The 26326-nt window shown below is 36.3% G+C and overlaps 1 protein-coding gene across 2 annotated transcripts in view; it reads left to right on the top strand.

Annotated features, from left to right (window-relative positions):
• The window catches only part of UBE2E2 (ubiquitin-conjugating enzyme E2E 2), a 217198-nt gene that overhangs the window by 166 nt on the left and 190706 nt on the right, over positions 1 to 26326 (top strand). The window contains exons 2-3 of one of the 2 annotated variants that reach the window (XM_010007528.1): positions 11 to 92; positions 7750 to 7800. In XM_010007528.1, the coding sequence (XP_010005830.1) occupies positions 11 to 92; positions 7750 to 7800 (133 nt within the window). Of the gene's footprint in view, positions 93 to 7749; positions 7801 to 26326 lie in introns of both variants that reach the window. The other variant, XM_010007527.1, reaches the window with a different exon arrangement.

The following is a 26326-nucleotide window of genomic DNA, read 5'->3' as shown; positions in this document are numbered from 1 at the left end:
CAGGAACAAGAACGGGAGCAAGTTCAACCCAAGAAAAAAGAGGGCAAAATATCAAGCAAAACAGCTGCTAAACTGTCAACTAGTGCTAAAAGGTACAGTGCTCTTTCTGGCTGTTTATTTTCCTTTCTCTTTTTTCAGCTGACCATCAGATGTATGTACTGACTCAGTATATAATTTATCTTATTGTTTTATTATAACACTACTATGTCAATATAATAGCCTTTTGAGACTGGTCACAATAATGAGACCTGTGTACTTTTTTCCTTTCTTTGACAGATTGGCTCTTTCACGTGGTTTTAATAGTAGCTTGCATGATAAAAGCTGACATTTTTTTATTGCTAGTAAAACTCAGACAGTTTTGTAGCCTTATAAAATACATCTCTCTATGTGTATATATGACCGATGTTGAAACTTGTCAGTGTAACTTACAGTTAATTAACCATAAACATTTCAGACAGTTCAGTAACTCAGCATGTTAGGACTACCATAATACCTTTTGCTGTAAAGTACTGTGTTTCCTTTTCCCAGATGGTCAGGTCAGAAATTTTTGAGTGAGCAACAAATGCATGTTGGTTTCATTACTTTAAACTGTGGTCTGTTTTAATACCAGATTATTTTGCTTCTCTTTTCTGCTTGAGAGGAAAGGTGGGTTTAGCTATAGGTGGGAATAGCTATTTAAATTACTCTTTGCTATCACATCAATCTCCAGATCATGATTGTCTTGCTTGGACCAGACAGAAGGAATTTACAGCTTAGTGTTGCTGTATTAGTAGACGTAGTTAGTCTAGGCAGCAGAATTCAAACGAGATTATAGTGATTGAAGTTAAAAAAACAAACACTTTTAAAATAATCTGATAAGAGACTGGTTTTGTGGACTATCCAGATGCAGAATTTGCAGATCCTGTTTCCTTGCTAATTCAAGGCCATATAAGCTTCAAGGAAGAAAAACCATTGGAGCTGTGATGCTGCAGTAAAGGAGAATCATCAAGGCCCTATTCCCATAATTCATAACATATGCATGTTGTACGAGTCCATGAATAACAGTATTGTGTACAGCATGCGTGTACCTATCTTCAGGATTTAAGTCTCTGTCTTGGCTTAATCTGTCCCTTACCATTTAAATACTTTTCCGAACCTAAATATAATCTGTCTTTTCAGTGAGGTATTGTCATGCTTTTCTTCTGCCACAGACACTTTCCTTACAGCTAGCCTTTTTTTTTTTTTTTTCCTTCCCCAGTGAAGTGCTTTCTGAAGACCCATTCCTACTATGACAATATTAGGATATTACCTAGTCATATCACTTACAGGGTGGTCAGCAAAGCTTTCCTGTGTTTCCTTTTATGACTAAAAGGAAAAAAAAAACCAAAACAAGAACACAAAACCCAACACAAACAGCTTTCACTTCAAACCATGATGTTATTTATGTAGTTAATCCTCACAGCCTTTATGGTTTCTGGACGCCTTCTCTTTTGTCTGCTTCCTGCTTATTGTTATTTTTAAAATAATAGGAATATTGGCATAGCTGAGACTTTCAAGGTTATAGAAACAGTTTTTAACATCGTTAGAAAGAGTCTGTGTATTCTGAACTTTGTAGAATGCTTAATGTAATGATTACATTAAGAAAGTCTTTGATTTTGCATTTTACAAGATGAGATTATTTTTATAAGACTTCTGTAGATATGTGCACAATAAATAGTATTTTTGACAAAATGTTTTAGAAGTGCTGGTTGTCATAGCACTTTGTGAAAGGATCACGGCAACATCATTTTTACAAGAACAGGTTTTTTAATAGTATTGTAGCTGTTGCGTTTTCTTAGTTTTGAGTTCGTTTTTTTGGGGGGGTTTTAGTTTGTCACTGTTAGAATTGGGATTACATTTCTAGAAACGTTCTTAATCTGGTCAGGTTTTCATATTGCAGATTGTGTTTCTTTGCTTTTTAATTAGAGTAAGTAATGCCTCAAGAAAGGAAAATCAGAAATTAAAGCAGAGAATAAAAAGTGGAGTAATATAAAGGAAGGAAAAATGGCATAGAGTCCTCAGGTTGTGATAAGTATTACAGAAACTGTCTAGTAATATGCATAGTAATAAACTGCATAGTAATATTATATTTTTCTTCATTAGAAATGAAAAATAGTGCAGAAATAAGGATATACTCCAGTGGGAATGTTGTTCTTGACCAGGTTAAAAAAAGAGTTATTTTAAAAACTGTGATAAATTGAAGAGATTGAGCTGTCCTGGTGAAAAAAAGACTGAATGTGTGCTTAGTGAGTTCTTTTCTAGCTTTTGAATTCTGTGGGCTTGTATAGTATTACTCTAAAGTCACGATAATCTTCACTTAAGTGTTTCACTATGCAGTTCCCTCTAATAATGCCATTATAGTTGAAGGAGTCAACTCTGCTAAAATCAGAAAAAAACCTAAGCAACAGAGTATGCTGCAGTTGCGGCTTTTGGTCAAGATTCCTTAATTCCTGTTTAGACCAGAGAACATAGGGAAGTTAATGTAACACTGGAGCTAAAACTGCAGAATACAGACTTGATTCTATCCTGAGTTTGGAAGTCACGTTTTCTCACTTCAGAAGCTTTTTTATGCATGTTGAATTATAGTCACGGTATTTTTGGATTACATTATGATACCTGCTATGTATCTTGGATTAGAATGAAGATTTTTTCATCTGTATTTGGAATACTTCTGTTCTGCTTTTTAGTTGTATGTTTATGTAGCCAGTTGGATTTGAAGAATTTTCAGTAGCATTAGGTTTTATATAAATCAAGATTTAGCAGTGTGCTGAAGTACACTACTACCATGTCGTGTGTGTGAATATACTGTTTCCACAGCTTGTTGCTTTTCCAAATGATCTGATTATGGAAGGTGTATGAAACCACTTGAATTCATATTGATTGGAGCATGATTTTCATTTTTAAGATCTGGAGTTCCTTCTGTTAGCATTGCTATAGGTGGCATGAAAAAGGCAGAATGCCATCACAGGCAGCCCTTCTCAGTTAAAACTGCTTAGGACTAGCTGCTATACAGGTGTAATAGCTTACAGTGTGTATCATACAGTGTACCAGTCCTTCAGTTTTCCTCACCCAGAGGGCATCACCTTAAATAACAGCCTTTCTTACCTAACGTGTCAAGATTGAGAAACTCACTGCATATCACAATTACAGTTCAGACACAGAATTGAATTGCTGTCCTTGAAAACAGCAGGCATCTTGTTACCTCTTAAGTAGCAAATCTTAGTGTGACCTTTGGATTGAGAGAAGTGTAACCATTCTTGGCTGACATAGTAGCTCAACAAATAAATGTGTTGTTTTGCTTGGCTCCTGAAGTTGATATTTGAAAATCTGTCAACTGTTGTGTCCAGTCCTGAAAATTTTTTATAAATATCTCTGCCTGTTTATAAATATGTATGCCTAAAGAGTTGTGAACTTCAAGACTTCAGTTGTTATCTTTTCTTTATTGAAATAAGTTACCATCTTAAGGGGCAGCAAATGGGTAATGGATGAAATTTGTTTGAAATTCAACAAAATAAAAGTAGGCACTTTTTTCCCTTAGCTTTTTTTTCCCCCTCAGTTAAGCTTATCACAGCACTATTTTCAAGGAAGCTGGTAATGATATTTAGCATGTTGAATATGATGGCAAAATATGGAGTGCTTTTTTGATAAGAAATATCCTTGTCATTTATTGCATATCCAGTATGGAGGAAAGAATATTTATTTTCCTCCAGCATAAATCTAACCATCTTTAGATCAGTTTCCTGCTCAGTCACAGTTTGTATAAGATTGAAGTGCATATCAGTGATTGCAGTTCTTAGTAAATAGCATATTCTTCAGTGTGGAGTGTTGGTTCACCTGGCTTTTATGTGTAAAAAGGCATATATGTTAGAAAGCAGATGTGGTAAAAATAGCTCATTGTTATATAGTCCTTTGTTTTGCTACTTTACTTATTCATCATATTGGGAAATCTGACACGTTCTCTTAGCTTTAGAGAACTTTAACTGTTCAGTGAAGAAGACAACACACGATCCCCCTAGGCTTAGAACAGTGGTAAATACATGTCTGTGAGAGTTAATAATACTTGAAATCCACAATATGCTTTCATGCTTCTCAATTTAGGGGTAGATTAACCTTTGCGCTATTACTGGAAGCCAATTATGTTTGTTCTCTTCTGTTACTAAAATGGAGGGGGAAAATACATTTATATGTGTGTGTATGTGACAGAGAGAGGGGTCAAATGACTTCTTCAAGATGCATCAAAGAGCATCAGATCTGACACTGCCAGTTAAATGTCCTGTGTGTACAGCCCAGGGCTTTGACTACTATCAAGGGCTTTCACCCTTGCCTTGGCCCCATGCCCCAATATGTAGTGAACCAGTATGTCATCAGTTTAAATATAAACTGGATATATAAAATTATTTTAATTTAGAGTCCTTTTCCTCCCTTGACACAACTAAACATAACTGTTCTGAGGCAGACAATTCAAAGAGAGAGATACCAGAAAGGACCCTGCAAAAAATGTTTTGTTGCCAGAGGCCACAAATTCTCGTGGTGAACCCTCTGTGGTCAGTGAAGGAAATGAGGCACATCCTCTCCTGTGCCAGATTCAGGGGGTAGCTCAATGGAGATATGAACCAAGTGCCAGACCAGTGGAATAACAAAGGCCAGCTTGCACAGTGGAGGTCTCTATCAGTGCAAGTCTCTCCGGGATGTTGTCTGACAATTTAATTGTAACTTTGAATGCTGTGACATGTGAACAAGCTATTGTGTGTCAGCTGCTCTACATAAACTGTTTATGAATGTGCTCTCAGCATGAATGTAAGGTAAATTAAGGTTGCAACAAAAGAGGTATAAGGTGTAGATATTAATTTGAGTTTGGGATGCCTGCCGTAGGGTAAGAGAATAAATATGGGCAACTTGCTGTGGAGCAACTGATGGACACCATCGTATTAATATGTTGTCTCTTGTTTGTGTAAAAATAGTGATGGATGAAACATCTCTTTTAGATGCTTATTGAACATAAAGAGGAAGTGCAATCTAATCAATTTTTATTGCTTAAAGTGGAAAAGTATTTTGTTCTTGTTTGCTCAGTCACAGGAAAACCTTGAGAAGGGACCATTTTAGTGCTCTCAGCATTAGAAGTTAGAAACTTTTTAATTAACTAGAACAAGAGGAAGAAAATGAGAGTGCTCTGTATCCTTTTGTTTTCAGAATGGAATGGACACAGCTTAGAATTTAGGAGAAAGAATCTAAGGTTTTTGATCTAGGACTTAAACTGCACTGGTCAATCCATTTTTTATGTGTCTTAGACACATTGTAATGCAAGGAAATATTAACTGCTTTTATTACTATATGTAAAGCAGAAGAATTATCCCTGACTCAACAGAAATTCAGTGTCATCATTCTGTAACTTCCCAAAAGTCAGAAAAAGTGAAACAAACCATAAAACATGAAATTAAAGATTCCGTACCACCTAGGTTTTCTATTATTTGAATTTCTGATAGTATAAATTTCAAAAACACACTAGAAATTTGACATATACAGAATATGTTTTAATCATCTCCCATACTTTTAAATCCTCTCTTCTCAAAGGTGTGAGTTGTTAGGGTTGTTTAAATGGAGCAACTTTTTTAAAGCAACAGGTTTGTTGTGCTTAAATGCCAGTAATCAAGTTTTCCCTTTTTTAAAAAAAATGTGGTGGATTTTCAGTGTTACTACAGTGACTTGCTGCAAATATTGATTAAGAAGCCTGAGCCTGTGTTTTTACAAGAAAGGAATGATATTTACTGGAGAGATGTAAATATTTCAGTGAGTAGAAAAAGCAAACAAACATCAAATTTCTCCCCCTCTTTAGGGGTAACTAGTGTGTGTGTATGTAGTGTTGGGGTGCATAGAGGTTAGAAGAAAAGCTAAGCATCTGAAAAAAATGTTATCTTTTCAGTTATATTGACTGGTCCAATGAATGATTATTACCTCGATCTACAAATTTTGCTCACGTATGTCCTAATTATTTCAGAACATGAATGACAGAGGATTGGAGTTCCTGGTTCAGGCCAGTTCCTATACTGCCTTTGGTTTCATTATAGCCAGAAAATCACCTCTCAGTGGCATAAGGGGAATTTTGATAGTGGCAGTGAAACTCCTTAGCATGTAAGATTGTGTTTATATAGAGAATTAAACTGCTTATTTTTATGGTATATATGCCAATATATCTGAATGTGTCTTTTGATAAACTGTGCACAGTGGGTGACAGTCATTTTTAACAAGATACATGTATACTTTAGGACAGGCCTGAACTTTTTATTGTGTCTTGAGCATATTGTATGAATTGTTTTTCTTTTCTTTCCTCCTAGATGTTCATGTTTTTGCACTGAAGTAGCCTATAGAAAAGCTTTGGGTGTAGTTTACAGGGAAAAGTGGCCATTGCAGTCCTACTAATGACATCATACTGTGACAAGTCTTTGGGAACTGTAAAATCCTGTAGTTTCCTTTGGGGATGCTGTATCCTCCTCTTCTTCAGAGGAGGATATACTGGCTCTCATGCAGACGGTGCTATAACGGAAAAGAGCCTGTACTGCCAGATGTGGCAGAGATCAGAAATTCAGTGTTTTAGCATGGGAGCATCAGCTTATGAATATCCAGAAATCCTTAACAAAGAGTTTTGCCTGGAGGAAGACATCCAGCAGGATGCCCGTAACTAATGCAGTACTGCCAGGATCTGGACTGGACCTGCCCAGCTTCACGTCTTTATCAGTGACCTGAAGGATATGGCAGAATGCACTCTCAAATTTGCAGATGGGAATACGTTTAGAGGGAGCAGTTGCTACACACCAGGGGCAGGGCTGCTGCTCAGAGGGACATCAGCAGGCTACAGGAGAGGCTTGACAGGGAACGTGTGAAATTCAGCAAGGCCAAACATACCATCATGCATGTGGGAAGGACTAAGCCCTTGTAACTGTACAGGCTGGGGAGCAGCTCTTCTGTGAAGGACATGGGAGCCCTGGCAGATACCAGGCTCAAAGTAAGGCAGCAACAAAGGCTAATTGCTGTAGTACTGGGAGTAGAGTCAGTAGGTGGAGGAAAGTGATTTATCTCACTTTGCACAGCTCTAATTAGACTGCATCTGAAATTATATGTACTCAGTTTTGAGCCCCCCAGTACAAAGAAGGCACATGTTGGAGTGAGTCCAGCAGCAGGTCCCCAGCCTGGCCAGAGAGTTGTAGCATTTGCCTTTGAGAACAGGCTTTGGGGGGATGTGATAGCAGCCTCCAGTATCTAGGAGGAGGTTCTGAAGAAGACTGGGATAGGCTCTTTCTCAGAGGGTAAGAAACTACTTATCATCTGAAGTAGATTTTTTTGCCCTGCCAGTAGAAGATATCTTAAGAGGTTAATATTCTGGTGAGCAAGAGTTATGAAGCATATAGGTGGAGGGGAAGCAGAGAAGGAGGGTATGCAAGATGTTTAATTGTTCTGTAAGTGGGCAGAGGAGCTGAGAAGTGAGCTGACCTATAGAAAAAGTGGGATTTTCTAGGTGGCTGCTCATGGCATAACTTGTCCCAGGTTGGAGGCTTTTTTTTCAAAAAGATTTTATTTTTATTTCGACTTTTCTTGAGCAGTGACATGAAATTTTACAGCATTAACTTCCCATCAGAAATTGTAAGAGATATTTCTTATTGATTGCTGTAGAAATGTTCATAAAGTTGAAAAATATATTTCAAAAAAGTCCTGATAATTTTTTTTTTCTCTCTTAAGAATTCAGAAAGAACTTGCAGAAATTACATTAGACCCTCCTCCAAACTGTAGGTAAGTTCACCTGGATTTTATTAATTTAGAATGTGGAAGTGGAATATCTGGAATGAAGGAAATTATGTAGGGTACTGGAGTAAATTTTAGCTATTCCTTTGTGCTACTGAAGTCGTGCTGGAATCAAAGCTGATAGATAATGTTTGTCTATGTACAAGGAATTGGTATGACATACGTCCTGGTAACAGAAATAATTGTAAAAACTGATTAACTGCACAATGTGTTGATAGATACAGGGTAAAAATCAAATAACCTTCTGTTTGAGGTATTCAATAAATAGTTTTTTGTTAGATTCTGTGAAATGTATTCTTGGTGGCAGTCGCTGGTATGTTTGATTCCTTTTCCTTGCAAATTGTTAACACACTGTGAATATAATGGAGAAGGAAAATGTTATAGGCACGAACTGTTATTAATCTGCCAACAGTGTTTCTGGTGATAAATTGTGATATTCAGTGGAAACTTCCTGAAATAGAGTATATAATTTGTAGAGCCTTTCTAATAATGAATTTGTGCTTATGTTTTGGTTGTTGCTTTTTGGTCAGGTGTGTTTACTTCTGGTGTGTTTAAAATTGGCTGTGAAATGAGTAATGGGGTAGGCCTAGAAACCCTGGCTGCCTGGTGTCCTGGTGTACAGTTGTTTTCAGATAGCTGTCTGGGCTTCTTATCTGTCAGCTTGACATATGGTCAGTGTTGGAGTGGGGCCAGGGCTGCGCAGTGCTGCTTAAAGGAGCTCCTACCACCCCACCTCCTGCGGCGAGAGGTCGGGCTCGATGCCAAGGGACAGCTTCCACCCTGTCCTGCCAACCCATTTTGACTGATGTGGTTAGTAGGATTCATTCTATTAGGGCAGTAAAAAGAAAGATTGATAGAAATGGCTGATTGCATGCAGCTTTTGTAATGAATCCCAGTATGTTTCAGTATCGAATTAACTAAGCAACTGGTAGTAAAAATAACAGTCAGCTTTATTGTTTTGGTCTCTTGACAAAAGTATGTGTGAGAAAATATTCTAACAAGATTTGATGTGGTTGTTCTGTGTCTCAAGATGTGAGTCAAGTGGCTATGTAGTGAAGTAGCCTTGCAATAACAGTGTTCAGAGTATTTCAGTCAATTAGGATGAACTGTTCTTTGCTAGATAAAACATTTTAATAGCTAGGCTCTTCTGTCATATTTTACAACTGTGTGCAAGTCTTCAATCACATCAAAGCTGTTTCAAATGGCAGATCTTTACTTAGGTGTTGATGACTGATGCCTATTAGTGGATTGATTTGCTGAGATGAATATACAACTTCAGTTATAGAAAAATGGAAAAGTCTTTGAACCGAGTCTAAAAAGCTTATAGTTTTTACAGCAGTGTCATTTGTTCTAGTTTTCTGAATCCTTCCCTTTGTAAAAACAGTTGTTCAAGTATACAAAGTACCGTTACTTGATTTTTTTTTGCTAGCAAGTGTTTAAAAAGAGCATTGGCTCTTCTTAGCATAAAACCCTTCGGTGACTTGCGATTGAGAAAAAAAAAGTGAGCTGAGATTTCCTGCTTTGTTTGTTGCTGTTGGTTTTTTGGGTTTGGTTTGGTTTTGGTGTTTTAAAAAAAATATTTACGCTAATGATAAAATAGCAATAAAGTGCACTGCATGATGCTGTCTTGCGAAATCAAAAACTTACATCTAACTTCATGTGTCTGCTGCTTTAACGCGGTTCTTAAGTTGGGGAATTATTTCATGTTGTGATCTTGATAGATAACCATTAGTATCTTTACTATTAGCAAATATGTTTTTGTAGTCAATATGGAATCACTTCATTTAGTTTTATGCTCTGTTGACATAGTCTAAACAGTGTTTTCATTTGAATTGCATCTATTTTCTATTATACTTAAATATTACAAAATAAAGACATCAGCCAGACACGATCCTTCAACTTAACAAAGAAAGCCAAGCTATAACATAGTATATCTTATCCTAAAGTATTGATACGTCCTTCCATGTTTTTAGTGAAATTTAGATAATTGTTATAAGAAGTGTTAGATTTTCTACTAAAAAGAGGAATTTCATAAAGTTATGTTCTTTACAGATGTAGGCTACCTGAAGTGGTTGTGATTCCGGCTGACCTTCACTATGTGTCCTCTTTTATATGTAAAATAAATAATGATTGGGCAACAGGAATGTGATGAATCTCAAAACCAAAAGTCACAGATGACTTGAGGGAAAGCTGTATTATTCAAGAATACTCTTTTAAGTAGTTATTTAGGAAGTTCTGATAGGTAGGATATTCGCTTGCATTTAAACTTGGATGGAATACTGCAAGACGTGTTGAGAGACTTTCTGTTAACTTCAACAGGTCAAAGCTTCAGGTTTGTCTCATCCAGGAAAACCACAAAATGGATCAGTATCTGTAGTAAGTAGCATCCCTTAATGGCATGCTAGGCTACACAGTCAGTACAAGCTCCAAGGGAGCTTCTCTTTCTGTGGCAGCTGCAGTGTTAATGCTTCCCCAGCCTCATCCCCTGGAAGAGAATAGGCTGTATAGTCTTGTTTGTCTGGGAGACAAAAAACGTCTTGCTCACACATGTGCCTTGTAATTGGCAGATTATCACTGCTGCGACTTGCAGCATCTTTCCAAAACTGTGGAAAGCTGTGCATTTCAAGAGTTCATAAAAAATCTGTTGCGACTGACTTTAAAAGAAGGTTTAATTTGATTAGAAATTGGAGTTGCCTGCCTTCCTAGGTATTGTATTTCATAGGCTGTAGTCTGGGTTTTGGGCAAGGGAAAAGAGTCCTTTTGACTCCCCAAACTTTGAATCATTCCTCAGGACTGAGAATGTATAATATTCTACATGTAAAAAAATCAAGCTAGGAGGTGTGTGGGACTTGAGCAGTGTAATCATTGCTGCTTTTGGAGGGAGACATGTCATAAAAAAGCCTGTTATGCTTCACATTTAACAGAAAGCATGGTATGTTTTTGGTATATGTTGTGTCCCATTCCCCTTCCTCCTCTTTACTTTTGTACAGAGCTGAATTGATTGTGAAGGTGAGTCCTGAATGCTAAGCAGGTGTGTTTGTATTTTAAATCTTCAGGTTTGTGAAATTTTAGTTTGTCAGGAGACAGTATACCTAAGTTGCAGACATTTGCCACTCTTCTCTTTTTTTTTTTTCTTCCTCATTGAAATACAAGGCTTGATTGCTAGAATCATGTGTTACATCTCTGAGTAGTGCAGAGTATACCTTTTCTTACAGGTGATAAAGCCATCATCTTTAAGTATCATTTTCATATATTGCCTTACTGGAAGAGCAGAATAGATAGGAATTCTTGTAGCTAAAATAATGCCTTTTCAAACTTTCCCATATTTTGGACTGTATCTTGTCCAAGACAATAGATTTCATAAAATACAACTTCTATTGTCAGCATTGTGTACTATATTCCTTCTCACTGGCAAGAGAACATCTCTGGCAACTTGTACCAATTGCTTACACAGGAAAACAGTATTTGGAAAGTATTTAATGTATTTTTAGCTTCCTTAAACATGAACTTAGCAGCTGGAAATGCAGAGAGCCAGCACAAAGTGAATAGCAGCTCTCGCTGGATAGTGCTTGGAACAACTGCCCAAAATTTTCCTATTAGGTCACTGTTGTTACCTATCTTCCTCTTTGTGTTTTCTTTTGATGTTCTCTAGCATATTTGTTACCATTCTTCTCTTCTGTGTATATTTACTGCAATTTATACATTTTATTTCTTTTTCTGTGTAGCAATATAGGTGTTGCTTGAGGCTTAGAAGTACACTTTAAAGGATTTTGCAGCTTAGTGGGCAAATTGACTCATTCTTGTTCTAAAACAATCAATGAAAATAGTGGTCTTATTTCTCTTCTTTTAATCTGGAATCATGACATTAATTCCTTGTTTCCTAAACTTTCCGCAAAACTGAGAAACAACCAACATACCTGATTCTATTTTGCTTGTAAAAACTAATCACACTAGAATTGAAACATTTCTTGCAGGGGGGGTTGGGAGAGTGATGCAGAGAGCCAAGTGGAATGGCAAATTATACAGCTTGGCTTAGGGAGAGAGCTTAGCCTGCCTCAAGGATGTCTCTTCCACTGTGAATGACTGTTTTGAATCTGATCTTCTGGATCAGTATTGCTCTGGCTCAGATTTTCCTGTAACGGTGGGGCTGTGATCCTCACAACTCTAAGGGATTATGTGAATTCCATCAATTTATCTTACTTTTCTTGGGGCCATTTGTTTAAACTCTTGCTTAGTGCTACTTTAAAGCTAAGGAGATGGCATGAGTGTTAAGAGCAGAAAACAAATATTGGCACAATTTTAATGGAAGTCTAGGAGGGAAAAGATTGTCAGCCTTGCTCTGTGGTGCAGAGAGATAGTAGGTACAGCAAGTATCTGTCATGCTGCGCTGACCTACTTGAGTCTCCAAAACATTAGTTTGACTTGGAGTGTGTGTCTGAATAAACACGGTTATATATGTTTTCTTAAAATATTTGAATAAATGGGGATATATTTGGAGAATTCAGAGTAGTGACGTCTTCAAACGCAAAATGCAAAAAAAGATTCCTCTGGAAGGATTCTGTTTTCAATGCAATTTGCTCAACGTAAATCTGCTTCCCTTTTGGTTAGTCTCCTTTAGCTTGCACAGAGAGTTTATGTAATGATTTTGGTAGCATTAACTGCTTGCTCAGAATCATTGCTTCTGCTTAGGTAGTGCCCCCTGCCTATTTCACTACCTTTAAGTGTCTGTTGAGTTCTATTTACTCTTGTGCAGAACACACAGGCTACTTTAGTGACATGCTTCCTTGCTCTGTAACCAAACTTTAAAGCATAAGCACAGAACAGCATTTCTTTATTTGCTGGTTCTTTTATAAAACTCTGAAAATGCAAAGTTGGGGTTGGTATCATACTCATGGTTGTTTGCTCACTTAGAAAGAGTATGGGAGTAGAGCGGCTCCTCTGGATAAAGAAAGGATTAATCATATTTCTTCTGATAGGGGTTTCACTGAAGGAGGACCAAGGCAAAAAATTTAAGTGGAAAAAAAAAATCCGCAAGATCTAGCAGCTTATATTTTAAAAGGAGCTGTGATCAGTGATTTTGGTTATTTAAGTTAGGGATGCATCAGTCTGTTGCCATAGGCACATGACTGCGATGCATGTGATGCTGACGTGCAAGTGGGGTAAAAACCAGAATAAGGAGAGCTTTCTTTGAACATTTTTAATCACAAATGTTTCCATCCTCCTTGGTATGAATCTGGGCTTTCTTCAAATTACAATACATTACCCGTGGAGTTTACCTTCTGCCTGTATAGTCTTACTTTGATCGGCTGCTAGTTTTCTGTAACCTTCTAGAGAAAATGTGACACAGAAAAATTGATATAACTTTGCCTGGGTAGGCCTCTTAAGAGTTTATAGCAAATAGCAAAAGTTAATAAAAAAGGTAGGCATAGAAGCAGTTGATATTAATGTGTAGAGTCCTGTTTTTAAATCTATGATGTATCAACATTCATTGCAGGATAAGAATGAATGTAAAATGTATTTTAATGTTATTTGTTTGTTTTATTTTTTAATTTTAATTCCCTTTCTGCTTCATAAGCAGCAAGAAACATGTCCCAAAACCATATTTTATTACATGAGTTAGCTTGCCTGTTGTTTTTTTTTTATAACTGGTGCATTTTTTAGATTTATTACTGGGGCACCTTGAAGTACCTCAGAAGAAAAGTGTCAGGTTACTTTTTAATATGTAATCTTGTAATTCCTTTAGCTATTTTCAAGACAGTGTGGGACAGTGTCACTTGTGCTTTAAGGCCTGAAATCTATTAACTGTACCAATCCATCTTTTTACAATACCTGTTTATTTGAACTGTTAAAGTGTCTCCAGACCTTTCAATGTCATGCTGTTCACAAAGCATCTGTTTTTAAAAAATAACATGTGGATGTTTCTTTTTGTAAGTCTTCCATGTGTCCAGATGCAGTGTACCTGGGAAGGCCATCTAATATGTAGCTGATGTTTCTTCAGTGATCTGGTATCTTTGAAAATGTATGCTTGATATGGAAAAGTATCAGACAGCACTGCCCCTTTTTTTGTTTTCATTGAATAAACTGAATTCTGAATATCTACTCGAGTCCATTAATGCTTGTGGTTGTGGGATGATTTTAGGATTGATTAGATGGAGCACTCAAAAGCTTCAAGATGTATTACAGCCATTGGTGGCTAGAAACCGTAGCAACTTGCATGAGAAAGGGAGGGGGGATTGGAAAAAGGCAGTAAAGGGAGCCTGCCTCTGGCTTCTTGCCAGGAACAGCAACTTCACTCACTGATGAAGTAAGGAACTGGCTGACAGCACCCATTAATACCTCCCAGAGTAACAATACCTCCACATGATTTCTGCCAGTTCTCCCAGTTTTTTAATTATGACAGCTTCTCTCCCAGGAGGAAGAGAAGAGAGGAAACAGAGAAGAGTACTTCAGCAAGCACTGTGTGAATGCGGATATGGAAGGCCAGGGGGATGCCAGAGTGCATTCCATGGCACAGCTGAAGCAGGGAAATGAGTGGAGATCGGGGTATAAGGAGGGGTCCTGATGATCACACATTCCTTGAAGTCGGACAGGGCAGGAAAGTGCCCAAAAAGGAGCCTGCAATGGGCATGGAAGGAATTATTGATATTTGCAACGTGCTTAGTATAGAGACTTATAAAGGTCTAGTTTAAGTTGCAAGTCTGGGGAAGGTGGAGTGGAGGACTGTAACAAGGGTAGAAAGAAACACTTTAATGTTTTTAGTGTGGGAAATTTTGAACAGAGAAATTTTCTGCCAGTGGTTTCATAGCAAGTAGCAGCTGGGCTTTGTAAGTCAGTCTCCTTGAAAGTACATGGCAGTCCCCAAAGCTCCAGAATTTTTTGGACTATCTTCCACAGATGTTTCTGTTGCCCTCTCTTATATAGCTAAACAAAGTTGTTTGTTTTTTCCCCATGAGCCTGAATTTGGTTTAGAACATAAAACTGATATTACATATGCATGCTTTTGTAATCTCTTCAATACAGCCTTCATAAAACACCAAAAAAACCTCTTCCTCCACCAAACTCTGAAGTGTGTTAAATAAACAGTCATTGCTTGCCAGCAAGGAAAACAAAACCACGTTGGCTGAGACTTGGCTTCATTGTTAGGAGACTTTGCAAAGAAATACCTAAGTGTATAGCTTTAAAATTTAGTTAGCTATTTCTGTGTGTCTTTTTTGTAGGTTTTTTTTTTATTGTGTATTTTTTTTTCTAAATATAGACTCACGTCTTGTATAAAAACTACATAAGGATCAATTTCTTTACAGAAATTTGACAGAACAGAGTTACTTGAAAGTGTGACTGTAGTAGGTACTATTGGACTGAACAATCAGTCACTGCCATTTCATGATAATCATGTAAGAAACATGCTTTTATTAGCAACTCATTACCCTTTAGTAAATTACTCATTATTGAATAAATGGGGGAAATGGAAGGTCCTTTGTTGGTTGGGACTGACAGCATTACAGATAATGAAGTATTTGTTTCCTTAAATAAATGGTACAATCTCAGAAGTGCCTAATGCTTAGGCACTTAACTTATGCACTTTACTCTTTTGGGTTTTGGTGGGTGGTTGTTTTTTTCGTGTTTGTTTTTTTTTTTTCTTCTTGTTTTTGTTTCTGGTTTTGTTTTGTTTTTACATAGGCATGAGAGTCTAAGACAGTGCTGTAATTTATATTTTATTCTTGGTATATGCAGAATGTGTGCAGATTTACAATTAATAGTCTGATTTTAATGAAATTGTTTTCCAAAATCTCCTGATGGAGAAGCTGCAGTTTAAGACTAAAAAGTTATGAGCTAATAACCGAGCGTGCTTTACAGTGTTTAAGAAACAAACTATGAAATTGATCTGGGTGCTGTTTTCTTGATGTGCAATAAAACTTATTTATGCTGTAGTTACACATTTGCAGCTTTGTTACAAGCTTTTTGGGGTATCTAATTGGCTGCAGCTTTGAATCATATCGTAACACATGCCAAATGTTGCTAATTACAATTAAGAGATTTACTTGAAATAATCTTTGTTTTCCTTTTCTCTGACAATTTATTTTTTTCACTTATTTATGTGCCTTTAATTTTTCATTTTAACAGTTCTTGCAGCACTTTATTTTTGTTTCAAAGCTGTGGAATTGGATTAAACAGGGTTTTTTAAACACTTCCATGTTGCTTGGAAAGAAGCCAGTTACTGTGTATCGGCTTAATAGAAACCATGCTTAGCAGTGTCTCACATATGGCAGCCCATGTTTGTGTGGTAAGGCATTATGTATTTTAAATATTACCTTTTACACGATAGTCAAATTTATGCCAGAATCTGAAGTTTCCTCTGATTAATGTTAACCAAAATAGCAGACAGCCAACTGTTTCTGTTTTTTAGGGAGAAATATATAATTAAATGCATAATTTACTGTCTGCTCTGCACAAAAGCCATATTTATGTGGCCTTTATTAACTTGAGATACATACTGTGTCTAGAGAAGTCTATAGGTGAGTGATAATGCACTTTCTTGACACTTTAGCCCTCTACTGTTGTATATATCATGGAGGCCAAGGAGGACCCTGTAGCTAAGACTGGAGCGTAAGGGTGTGTACTTAATTTAGGAGATTGAGTTATATTTGAAGAATTAAGTGGTACATAGTTACAGCAACTGCTCTTTGAGTAATGCTCAACACAGCTGACAACTTAAAGCTTAAATTTCTCAAGGTTTTTCCAGGTTTGGGTGTTGTGGTATTTTTAATTTAAAACTTAGTATAACCTCTGTGAAATTTGGAGCATAGTATAGCCTTTATGAAATTTAGGTCTCTGAAAGGCATTTCTTCTGTATTGTCTGGCTGTAGACAGTGGTTTTGTATAAAATTAGCAGTGACTGCTCATAATTGAATTTCTTTATCAGAAAATGATATTGTTGTTCAGTTGTGAAATAGCAAATTAGTTCTTTCTTTAAAAATGATTGCTTTGTTTTAAGTACAGGGTGGAATTTGGGGGAGGGAGGCTTTTTATTTCTGCAAGATTAGATGATGTTCAATTTAACTTTTCTTTGGGAGATATTGACAATAATCACCACTGAAAACATACATCATAAATCTAGTAGAGATTGTTATCCTTCTTGTTATAACTTTAAAATTGCAAAAGGAAATAATTTTCTTTCTATGACACCGGTGCAATATTTTCTGCATAAATCATAATTATAATTGTAATTTATATAAACCTGTAGTAACAAATTTGATTTATTTTACAGTTTAAAGTGTTCTGATTCTAAAATGGCAAATAAATGTTTTATTACAGTAATTTATGCTTTGTCTGTTTAAGCATAAGAAGGTAGTGTTTAGGACTTCATACTTCTGAGATAAATAGATTTATTTATTTATTTTTAGATAATCACAGTATGCTTAGAAAAACTATAATATGTCAACTGTAAGGTCATTTTGTCATATATATATTATTCAGATAATTTAAAAATGCTGCAAAGTCTCACTGTCTGATATCTTAGGTAGCCTAAATAGGAAAAAATATGTGTATTACCTAAAAAAGTAGGCATTTTATAACCCATCAAAAGAGGATGGATGGCGTAACACATTTAATTTTCAGATAAGTTTATAATTGAAAAATTAGATGTATGCCTAGCATGCAATTTCAGTTTTGTTGATATAAATAATTGATTGCTAAGTTCATAGCTGTGGCATTTAGGGTTGCAAACCAGCGATAAAAAAAAGGTTTCACATTTAGCACTTGCAGCCCGAGTGGCTTCACAAGAAATCCTAGTTTCAGAATTGCTACAGTAAATACAGTGCTAGCTTATGCAGTAACATAAAGTAACCATGGATGGGATTCATTAAGTGTTCTGGGTTAGAACATTGACTGGAGGTAACCAGGCTTGTATGTTGCACAGGAATTTTGAGTGGTGTGAAAATGGACCATTCCCATTATTTCAGGTTTTGTTGTGTAGCTTGAAAAGAAGGACATTCTTGACTGGACATTTTATGGAGGTGTCTGGCTTTTGATTACTGGCTAAGTGTTAGCCCTGATCCATGTTATATTGGAGTAAGTTCATTGTTCTGCAGCAGGCACCACTGAAGAGACTCAGGCTTGCTCATTCAAAATACCTTGAGGGAGTGCACTTTTTGGCACTGCATCTCTCCCATCCTGGAGGACTGATTTTGCTGGCTGCGTCAGAAACACAACCATGGCTTCTTCTATCTCCTGCATACAATCTGCCATGTTGCCTGCTGAAAACAATCCTTTGGAGTTGCTTTGTGCCTGAAGTACAAAGAGCAGGTTCTTCATCTTGCCTTTCCCTTTCCTCAGGTATTTGCATATGATCTGCCGTAGTTTGGCTCAGAGAAAAAACCACACAAAAAACAATGTGCCCTCTCCCATAATTAGCTTTGTGCTCTGTTGCAGATAAAATAAAAATGTTTCTAAATTCACTGCCATGTCGTATTCACAGCAGTGTCCTGTCCGTAGCAGCAAGAACAGTAAAGCACTTTGACACACAGTGCGCACATTACAAAAACGAATTGTCATGTCAAAAATGGCTGTAAACATTTTCACAGTCACTTGTCATTGCACGTCTGAAGGTGGAAAATTTTCAGAGAAGATGACTTAATTTTATTCCTTCCTTCCATGTCTGGGCTGCCTAGAAGGGAAGAAGCATCTACTTAATATGGCATTTCAGTGGGCTGTTGAGGGCACAACTACTATAATCCTGTTTGTCTGAATATGTTCCTTAGCAGTCTGTCAACACAGTGATTAGGCACCAATGCAAGAGGGTGATTTTGAATTTTGATCCAGCGTTAACTGAATTATAAGTTGTTTTTTTAATGTGTAAACTGTAGTCTTCAAAGAATAAGGTCAGGTGATCACAAGTATCATTGGGATGGGAAACTGTCTAGCTGATAGGCATCACATAATCAACTCAAATCTCATTTGAGTCTGGAATTATTGGAGTGTAAATCAGATTTAAATTCATGTTTCAAGTATAATGACCTCCTACATTACAAACCTCCTTGAGAGGTATTTAATTAATAATGTGTATTAGCTGTGAGTGTTTTGGTTTATATGTGTGGCATAGACTTTTAGGTAGCCACAAATACATCCCCAAAAGCCCACAGTGTGATGGCTGTAGGATGCTGCTTTTTTAAGTTATTCTGCAACAACCTGCTTTACTCTTTACTGAGTGCAAATATTACAACTATCTCAGTTTCAGTAGAATCTTTATGATTTATATGATAATGATAATTTTATTCTGCTGCCAGTACAGAGCACTTTGCAGACTGATATCAAGGTTAATTGTCACTTTGAGAAGTGACGTACAGTCTGCCAACATGATACTCCGCTCAGTTGAGAAAGATAATTGTTATTCAAGTAATATTTAAATGAGCCCAAGTGCTGCTAAATACACAACCAAAATATTTTAATTTTTTCTCTTATGTTCATTCATTGTGATAGAGAATGAGGTCACCACTGTGTATAAATATCACTGATGGACACAGTAAAAACATGCTGAGTCTTTACAGAACTTAGAAGGAGGGGGTTTCCCCCAGTGTGGGCCGTGGGGAAATACATTAAATACATTAAACTCAAATTCCTCTTGTCAACACATCTAAATCCCTTTATTGCTGTGGTTGATTTTAGCAGTTGTACTGTTACCTTATATGTTACTCCTTATGCACTGTGACCTGACCTTATTGACACATTTGAGAGGTATGCAATATGTACTACTCCTTGCAAGTACTTAGGGCTACTCCATGTTCCAGGTATTTCACATTGATTCTAAACATAACTTTCAGCTTTTCCCCCTAGATCTAGGGAATTGTAAGCAGCCCAGTGGCTAGAGAAATAATGCCAAACCATGTAAATATTAATATAAATTGGCAGGTGGGGGGGGGTTTGTATCCTTGGTACTGGCACATCTTTTTAAAGGAACTGGTCAGCTGTAAAACAGTGTGGTCCTATGTCCCAGAGAGCCACAAGGTTGTCCCAAAATCTGGGGCTGGCTTTGTTTAATTTACATAATGCCTCTCAACTTAGGGTCTTCAAAATTAAGATTTTACTTTGTAGCTTTTCCTCCTCTTGAAATATTTTAGTTGAACAGAATGCACGTGCTCTGTTCTACCTGCTGTCAGTAGATTCCCAGAGGATTTTTTTTTCTTCTCCTGTTTAAAAATTATTAGCTGCAGAGGTCTTTTAGCCTTGAGAGTTGTTAATTTATTTTGGTGCAGCAGTAGCTGTATCTAGATACTTATACTGCTGTTCTTTCCATGCTGCCAAACTCACTTTTTCCTTATTCTCTTGAAAACATCTGTGTTTCTGTTCAGTGGTTTGTTTGTTGTTAATATTTCAGTGAAGTGGATTCTGTTTTTTTTTATTATTATTATTTATTTAGAATGTTAATATTATGCTATTTTTGGACTAAATAACTGATGTAATTCTACTACACAGAATATATTGTAAATATGTCTAAAATTTTAAGAAAGCACAATAAAACCATAAAATAGTTACTTTTAAGACTTTAAGAAGTAAAAATAAAATAAACTTACGTTAGTTTTTTATGTAAAGGGAATGATTTTGCCATGACCATCCATAAATTCCTGGCTAAGGTGTTTGCATATTATTTTTGTAGGAGAACAGTTAATTACTTACTGGTAAGACACCACTTTCTTGTTAATTTAATTCTGTTACTTAATATGCATTGTAGTCCTACAGCTAAGAAACATAGATTCTTAAATGGATTGTTTTAACTCCAAAACATTTTCATACATTTCTGTAATGTTTTTGGATTCTGTGTGGCTTAGGAACTTTCCACATGACTAATGAAGATTTTAACAAACAAAATGGAAATGGGCCAACTTGTAATTGTTAGTGCAGTAGCATAATCAGCCATACACAGTTTGTTTGTTATAGCTTAGCAATAGAACAATGTTTCAAAGAGAAGACATGCAGAGATGATTAGTAAGTACCAGAGGGATGTGAGACTGTCCAACTATAGAAGCAGTCTAGCTGGGTTATTCAGGCAAATACTTCACTATATGCTTATGTTTTTCATATTATGAGGGGCAGAGATAATGTCTAATTTTAGCAGCCATTTACACTGAGTTACTAAGAAAAAATAAATTAAAGGCTTTTTTGTTGTGGGTGTTTTTTTCTTAAATAAATGGGTGCATTATAGAAGTGTGGCTAATGCTACATGTTGTACAAACTACCAAACCAATTAGAGCTCACTTTACACAAATATGAAAAGGTGAAATATATCTGGCAGCAAGACAGTTTAAGCAAGAAAATGTTTCTCAGATGCTTATCAAAGATATAGATAAGTAACTTCAGGATTTATATTGTACCAATTGGAAAGGCTACAAAATGAGGCTCCTTTCTTGCTGTGTATTGATTGCAGTGAAGAAATGGTATTGGAAATAGCAATGCAGTGTGATAAGTAACAGAGAGAAGACTCAATTGGATAATTGTCTTTTTTACTGCTTTTCAATCTTTCTCCTGAATTTGTTGCAGGCAAGCTTTAAAGAAAAAAAAATAATAAAAAAAATTGTCCCTAACTATTTCTTTTATCTTTTCTATATCCTTCTCTGTCAAGTTTAAAGACAACATTCCGTTGTTAATTCTTCCTGGCTTCACCTCAGTCCTAGAGAGTGGTCATTCTTTTGAGAATGTAGTATCAAGTACAGAATGCTTGTATAGTGAGTAGAAAAAGGTAAATTTGCTGCTTATCTGTGGAGAGACAGTGTGCTAGTGTGTGTTTTTCAAGAGTAAATGCCATTCCATCCTAAATTTCAACTGAGTTTACAGATTAGTTTTCTCACTGTTTCACTCATCTTTTAGCAAAACAATTGCCTTGCAAGTCATATGCTGTTTTCTTCCAGCCTCTGCTACATATTCTTTCATCCCTTTGATAAAGTGACTTGAATCATCAGCTTTATCTAAGTTTTCAGGCTACAAAAGCTGATTAGTTAGTTGAATTAGTTTAAAACTGAATTTTTAATTAAAGTGTCCAGATAGATTTATTTATTTTTTAATTTTTTCGTTTCTGTCTTATTTAGGGTTATATTAAGTCTATTGATTTTAAATCAGTGGAATTTTAATAAATGTAAACCTCATTTCTAAATATTCATGCAACTTTTTGACTAGTTTAGCTAAAAAGAATCTTAAATGATGTTTTTCTGGAATAGTGTGAATTTATGCATAGGCCAGGCTTCAGCTAGAAGTCTGGTTTGCTTCTGTCTTCCTTGGTTCTTTCTAAAGAAAAAATAAAGTCCAAAAATGAAGTACTGTGTTGGAAAAATGTCAGCTAACCATAGTTACGTTTTTTGCCTTTACAAATTTTATTGGCTTCAACGATTTTTTTGACAGGAGTCTTATTTTAACACAGTAGATACTTTTTCAAGGTAAGGTCAGCTTATATCACCCAACATCATTTTTTATGGCATCTGCTGTACAGTTTTTTGTTAAAATGAAATTCTGTAGAGAAGAGAAGGCTTAGGGGGATCTCATATAAGTGTATCAATACCTAGGGTGTAAAGATGATGGAACAAGGCTCTTTTCAGTGAAGCCCAGGAACAGTATCAGACGCAGTGGGTACAAACTGAAACACAGGAGTTTCTTAACCTGAACAGCAGGAAATACTTTTTCACTGTGAGGATGATGGAGCACTAGAACACATTGCCCAGAGAGGTTGTGGAGTCACCATCCTTGCAGGTATTCAGAAGCTGCCTACACATGGTCCTGGGCAACTGGCTATAGGTTTTTTGAGCAGGAGAATTTGACATGATGACCTCCAGAGGTGTCTTCCAAACTCTGCTGTTCTGTGAGTCTTTGATAATTACAATGTAAATTACTATTTTGTTGTTGTTGGAAAGCATGAATATTCCAGCATTTTTTCATTGGCAGGTCATTAAAAAAGGTACTGCAGGGTAAATCTGCTGTACAGTTTTTTGTTAAAATGAAATTCTGTAGAGAAGAGAAGGCTTAGGGGGATCTCATATAAGTGTATCAATACCTAGGGTGTAAAGATGATGGAACAAGGCTCTTTTCAGTGAAGCCCAGGAACAGTATCAGACGCAGTGGGTACAAACTGAAACACAGGAGTTTCTTAACCTGAACAGCAGGAAATACTTTTTCACTGTGAGGATGATGGAGCACTAGAACACATTGCCCAGAGAGGTTGTGGAGTCACCATCCTTGCAGGTATTCAGAAGCTGCCTACACATGGTCCTGGGCAACTGGCTATAGGTTTTTTGAGCAGGAGAATTTGACATGATGACCTCCAGAGGTGTCTTCCAAACTCTGCTGTTCTGTGAGTCTTTGATAATTACAATGTAAATTACTATTTTGTTGTTGTTGGAAAGCATGAATATTCCAGCATTTTTTCATTGGCAGGTCATTAAAAATTTTTTTTTTTTTTTTTTTCCCCCCTAAAACTGCAGGGGTGAGGTGTAGATAAAAAGACTCAGTGTGTGTGGTGGCTGGCTCATATTCTGTGAGTTTAGCTTTATTTCACATATAAACATGTTTGTTGCAAATTTTGCTGTTGTTGGACCTTAAGAAATCATATGCAGTGTTTCTTGTTAGGGCTGAGTATAGGTCATGTTTGCAGATAAATTACTGAAACTAAAGGATGACAGAGAAGATGTGGAATGCATATGCAAAACCTTTGCCCTTTTTGAATTGACTATTAGTTTTGACCTGACATTTTAATTCACTAATTAAAGCTTTGATTGAAAATTTTGCTGAACTATTTCATTTGATCAACATGCAACCACTTTATTCACCTGGATTGTACTATTTTACATTTAGACTTCTAATAAATGAAATTTGCTGACTGTTGTCTCTTAACAGTGAAGTTTAATGCTGTTACGTGCTTTTACTTGCTTGGTTCAGGGAAGTGCAAATACAGTCATGAAGAACTCTGCTCTTTATCCTAAAAGTGCTCCTTTGCATTTATTGCATTTCCTTTTGAATAAAAGAACAAAAGCCAGCCAGTTCCTTAAGGCTTTATAAATCCATGCAGTTGAAATCCTTCTTAAACACGTAACCTGTTTCATATACTCAGACAATCTAAGCCTATATACAGGAAGAAATTGTGTAATGACTGACCTCAGAGCAATCCAGCAGAACTGCTAGTCCCTTGGCACCAGCAGTGGCGTGGCTCCTGGGCTGCATGACAAACGATCCCTGGTTGCCCTAGCTCTCTCTACCTGCCATGCCAGAATGGTAGTAAATGGTTTAAAAACACCCGCCCACATTGCTCAAAATGTCCTTTTATATCAGAATATTAAATATTCTCGTCCTTTTTTTTTCTGCTTCTGAAAGCAGTAACTAAATTTCTCAGCAAAAAAGGAGACATGCTTAAACTTTAATTGTTGTAAAATAGTATTCAACTAGCAAAAAAAGGCTTGCTGATGAACATCTTGTAGGTTGGATGAAGAACTGGCATTGAATAAACGAAGAAAAAATCTGGACCTCTACTGGCTCTGTACTGAGTCATCTCATGTGTCACTGTACTAAGTTTCTGAAGATGATTATTAAAAGGCAGGAGTGGCATTCTCCAGGTAGACAATAGAAGCATTTTTCTCAAAAGATGGGGAAGAAGTTATCTGAGGGATGTATGAAACACTACTGATTTTATATAGAGAAATTCACCTTCTAAAAGGTTGGGAGACAATAATTTAGCAGACAGACTACATTTAAGGATACAGTCACACAATGATCTTTTGTTTGACAAATAATACACATGCATTCATTTGAAAGACTGTCTCAGGTCAATACACAATACATGTAATTTGAGGGTAAAATTTATTTAAAAGTTTACAAAATTTAAGAAGAATGTGTAAAATGATTTTCTGTTTCAGCACTTTTTGTTAAAAAAACCCAAAACCAACCTCAGATCTTTTAAAGAATCCTTTGAAGGGCTGCACATTATGGCTAAATATATTGATCAACCTGAAATGAAATTTTTGGTGTTACTTTGGCTGGGTTTTTATATTCTTCCTTCAATTTAATGTAACCAAATAAAACAAACAAGCAAAAACTCACAACAACCAGTTATACCTTGCAGTCCATTAACTTTATAAACCACTTGGATTTTATTTGTGGATAATTTGGTCCATTCTTGTTGCTGCAAAGCTTTGGTTATCTAATTTTCAAAGCTTGACAGTTAACACTTGTGACTTTCATTTGATTGACATGATTCCAGTAATTCTATTATTAAAGTTGAAATTTTATTATTTAATTACATTTTAATGTAGAGCAGACAGAGTAACTTCAACACTATTTTATACAAAGTTAACATTGGAGTGTGATGTCTTCTTTCCCACAGTTCAGCTATTGCTTAAAGGAGATATTTTCCTGAGTTAAAGGTGTCTAAAGAGCCAAATGGTTCCTCACGTAAGAAGTAAAGATTCCTGAAAAAGCTTTTAAAAATAGCTTTTAAATTTCAATCCAATTTGAAGTAACTGATCCAGAGGATAAATTTAACAAAAATACCTTTGCTGCCAATTATTTCTTGTATAAACATTCATATTGTAAATAGTCATATGTTTAAGCAAGACCTCTGTTAAGACCTTGTGGTTATTGAACCTGTTTGTCATTAAAAATGCCAGTAATAGAGCACATGACATAGCAGTGGCCTTTTCATACCACAGAAACTATAAGAAACTATATTTACCAAGCAATCTAGCTAAAAGTCAAAAGTATGGGGAAGACTGTGAGTGTATTCATTGGAACTTCACTGGGTTCTAGGATCTTGGCAAGAATTTATATCTAGATCAACCACTAATTGTAATATGCATTTAGACTGTAAATTGTCTGCAACAGAATTTGGGAAAAATACTCCTTGTAATGGTAATTCCCTAAAATACAAATGACAGTCAGACCCAATTAAAGTATCTTGGGTTCCTGAAGCTGAAAGTGACTTTCTCATTCTAATAGCTTCCTTTCTGTCATTCTAAGTACTCTTAAAACTAGCTATTTAATGTATTTGGTAACATGATGTCCATCCCTTGTGTTGTTTCATGGTTTTTCCTAGCCCCTTCTGTTACCTCTGTTTATTTATTTATTTGTGTTCTGCTACTTGTTACGAAGGGAAGGTGAGCCCTGTGGACTTGTCACTTACGTCAATACTGGCAAAATGAACAATACCAGAGAGGATTCAGTTGTTTAAAAACAGTTGCTTTTTATTTGGCTGTTACCACAGTCTGGCAAGGCTTTGGACAGCATCAAGCAGTATTCTCCTCAGCAAAGCCTGAGCATGGCTGGGGAGAAGGAAGGCTCAAACACTTTCCCATCAGGCAGTTGCATACTTTGAAGGGTGAGGGAGTATGGACACAGGCCGTTATGTGCCAGCTGGCCTTGGTGCCACCAGACAGTCCTGGCATGTTTAATTTACTGTTATAGGCACAGTCTTTGTCTTATATACCACCATAAACAGAAACCATGTAGATCTGGGCACTTTTCCACGCTGAGGCATATATATGATATATAT

Source organism: Chaetura pelagica, unplaced genomic scaffold (genome assembly GCF_000747805.2).
Source record: "Chaetura pelagica isolate M959 unplaced genomic scaffold, ChaPel_1.0 scaffold10, whole genome shotgun sequence".
Lineage (NCBI taxonomy): Eukaryota > Metazoa > Chordata > Aves > Apodiformes > Apodidae > Chaetura > Chaetura pelagica.
Note: the sequence above shows the minus strand (reverse complement) of the source record. Positions and strands in the feature narration are given on the sequence as shown.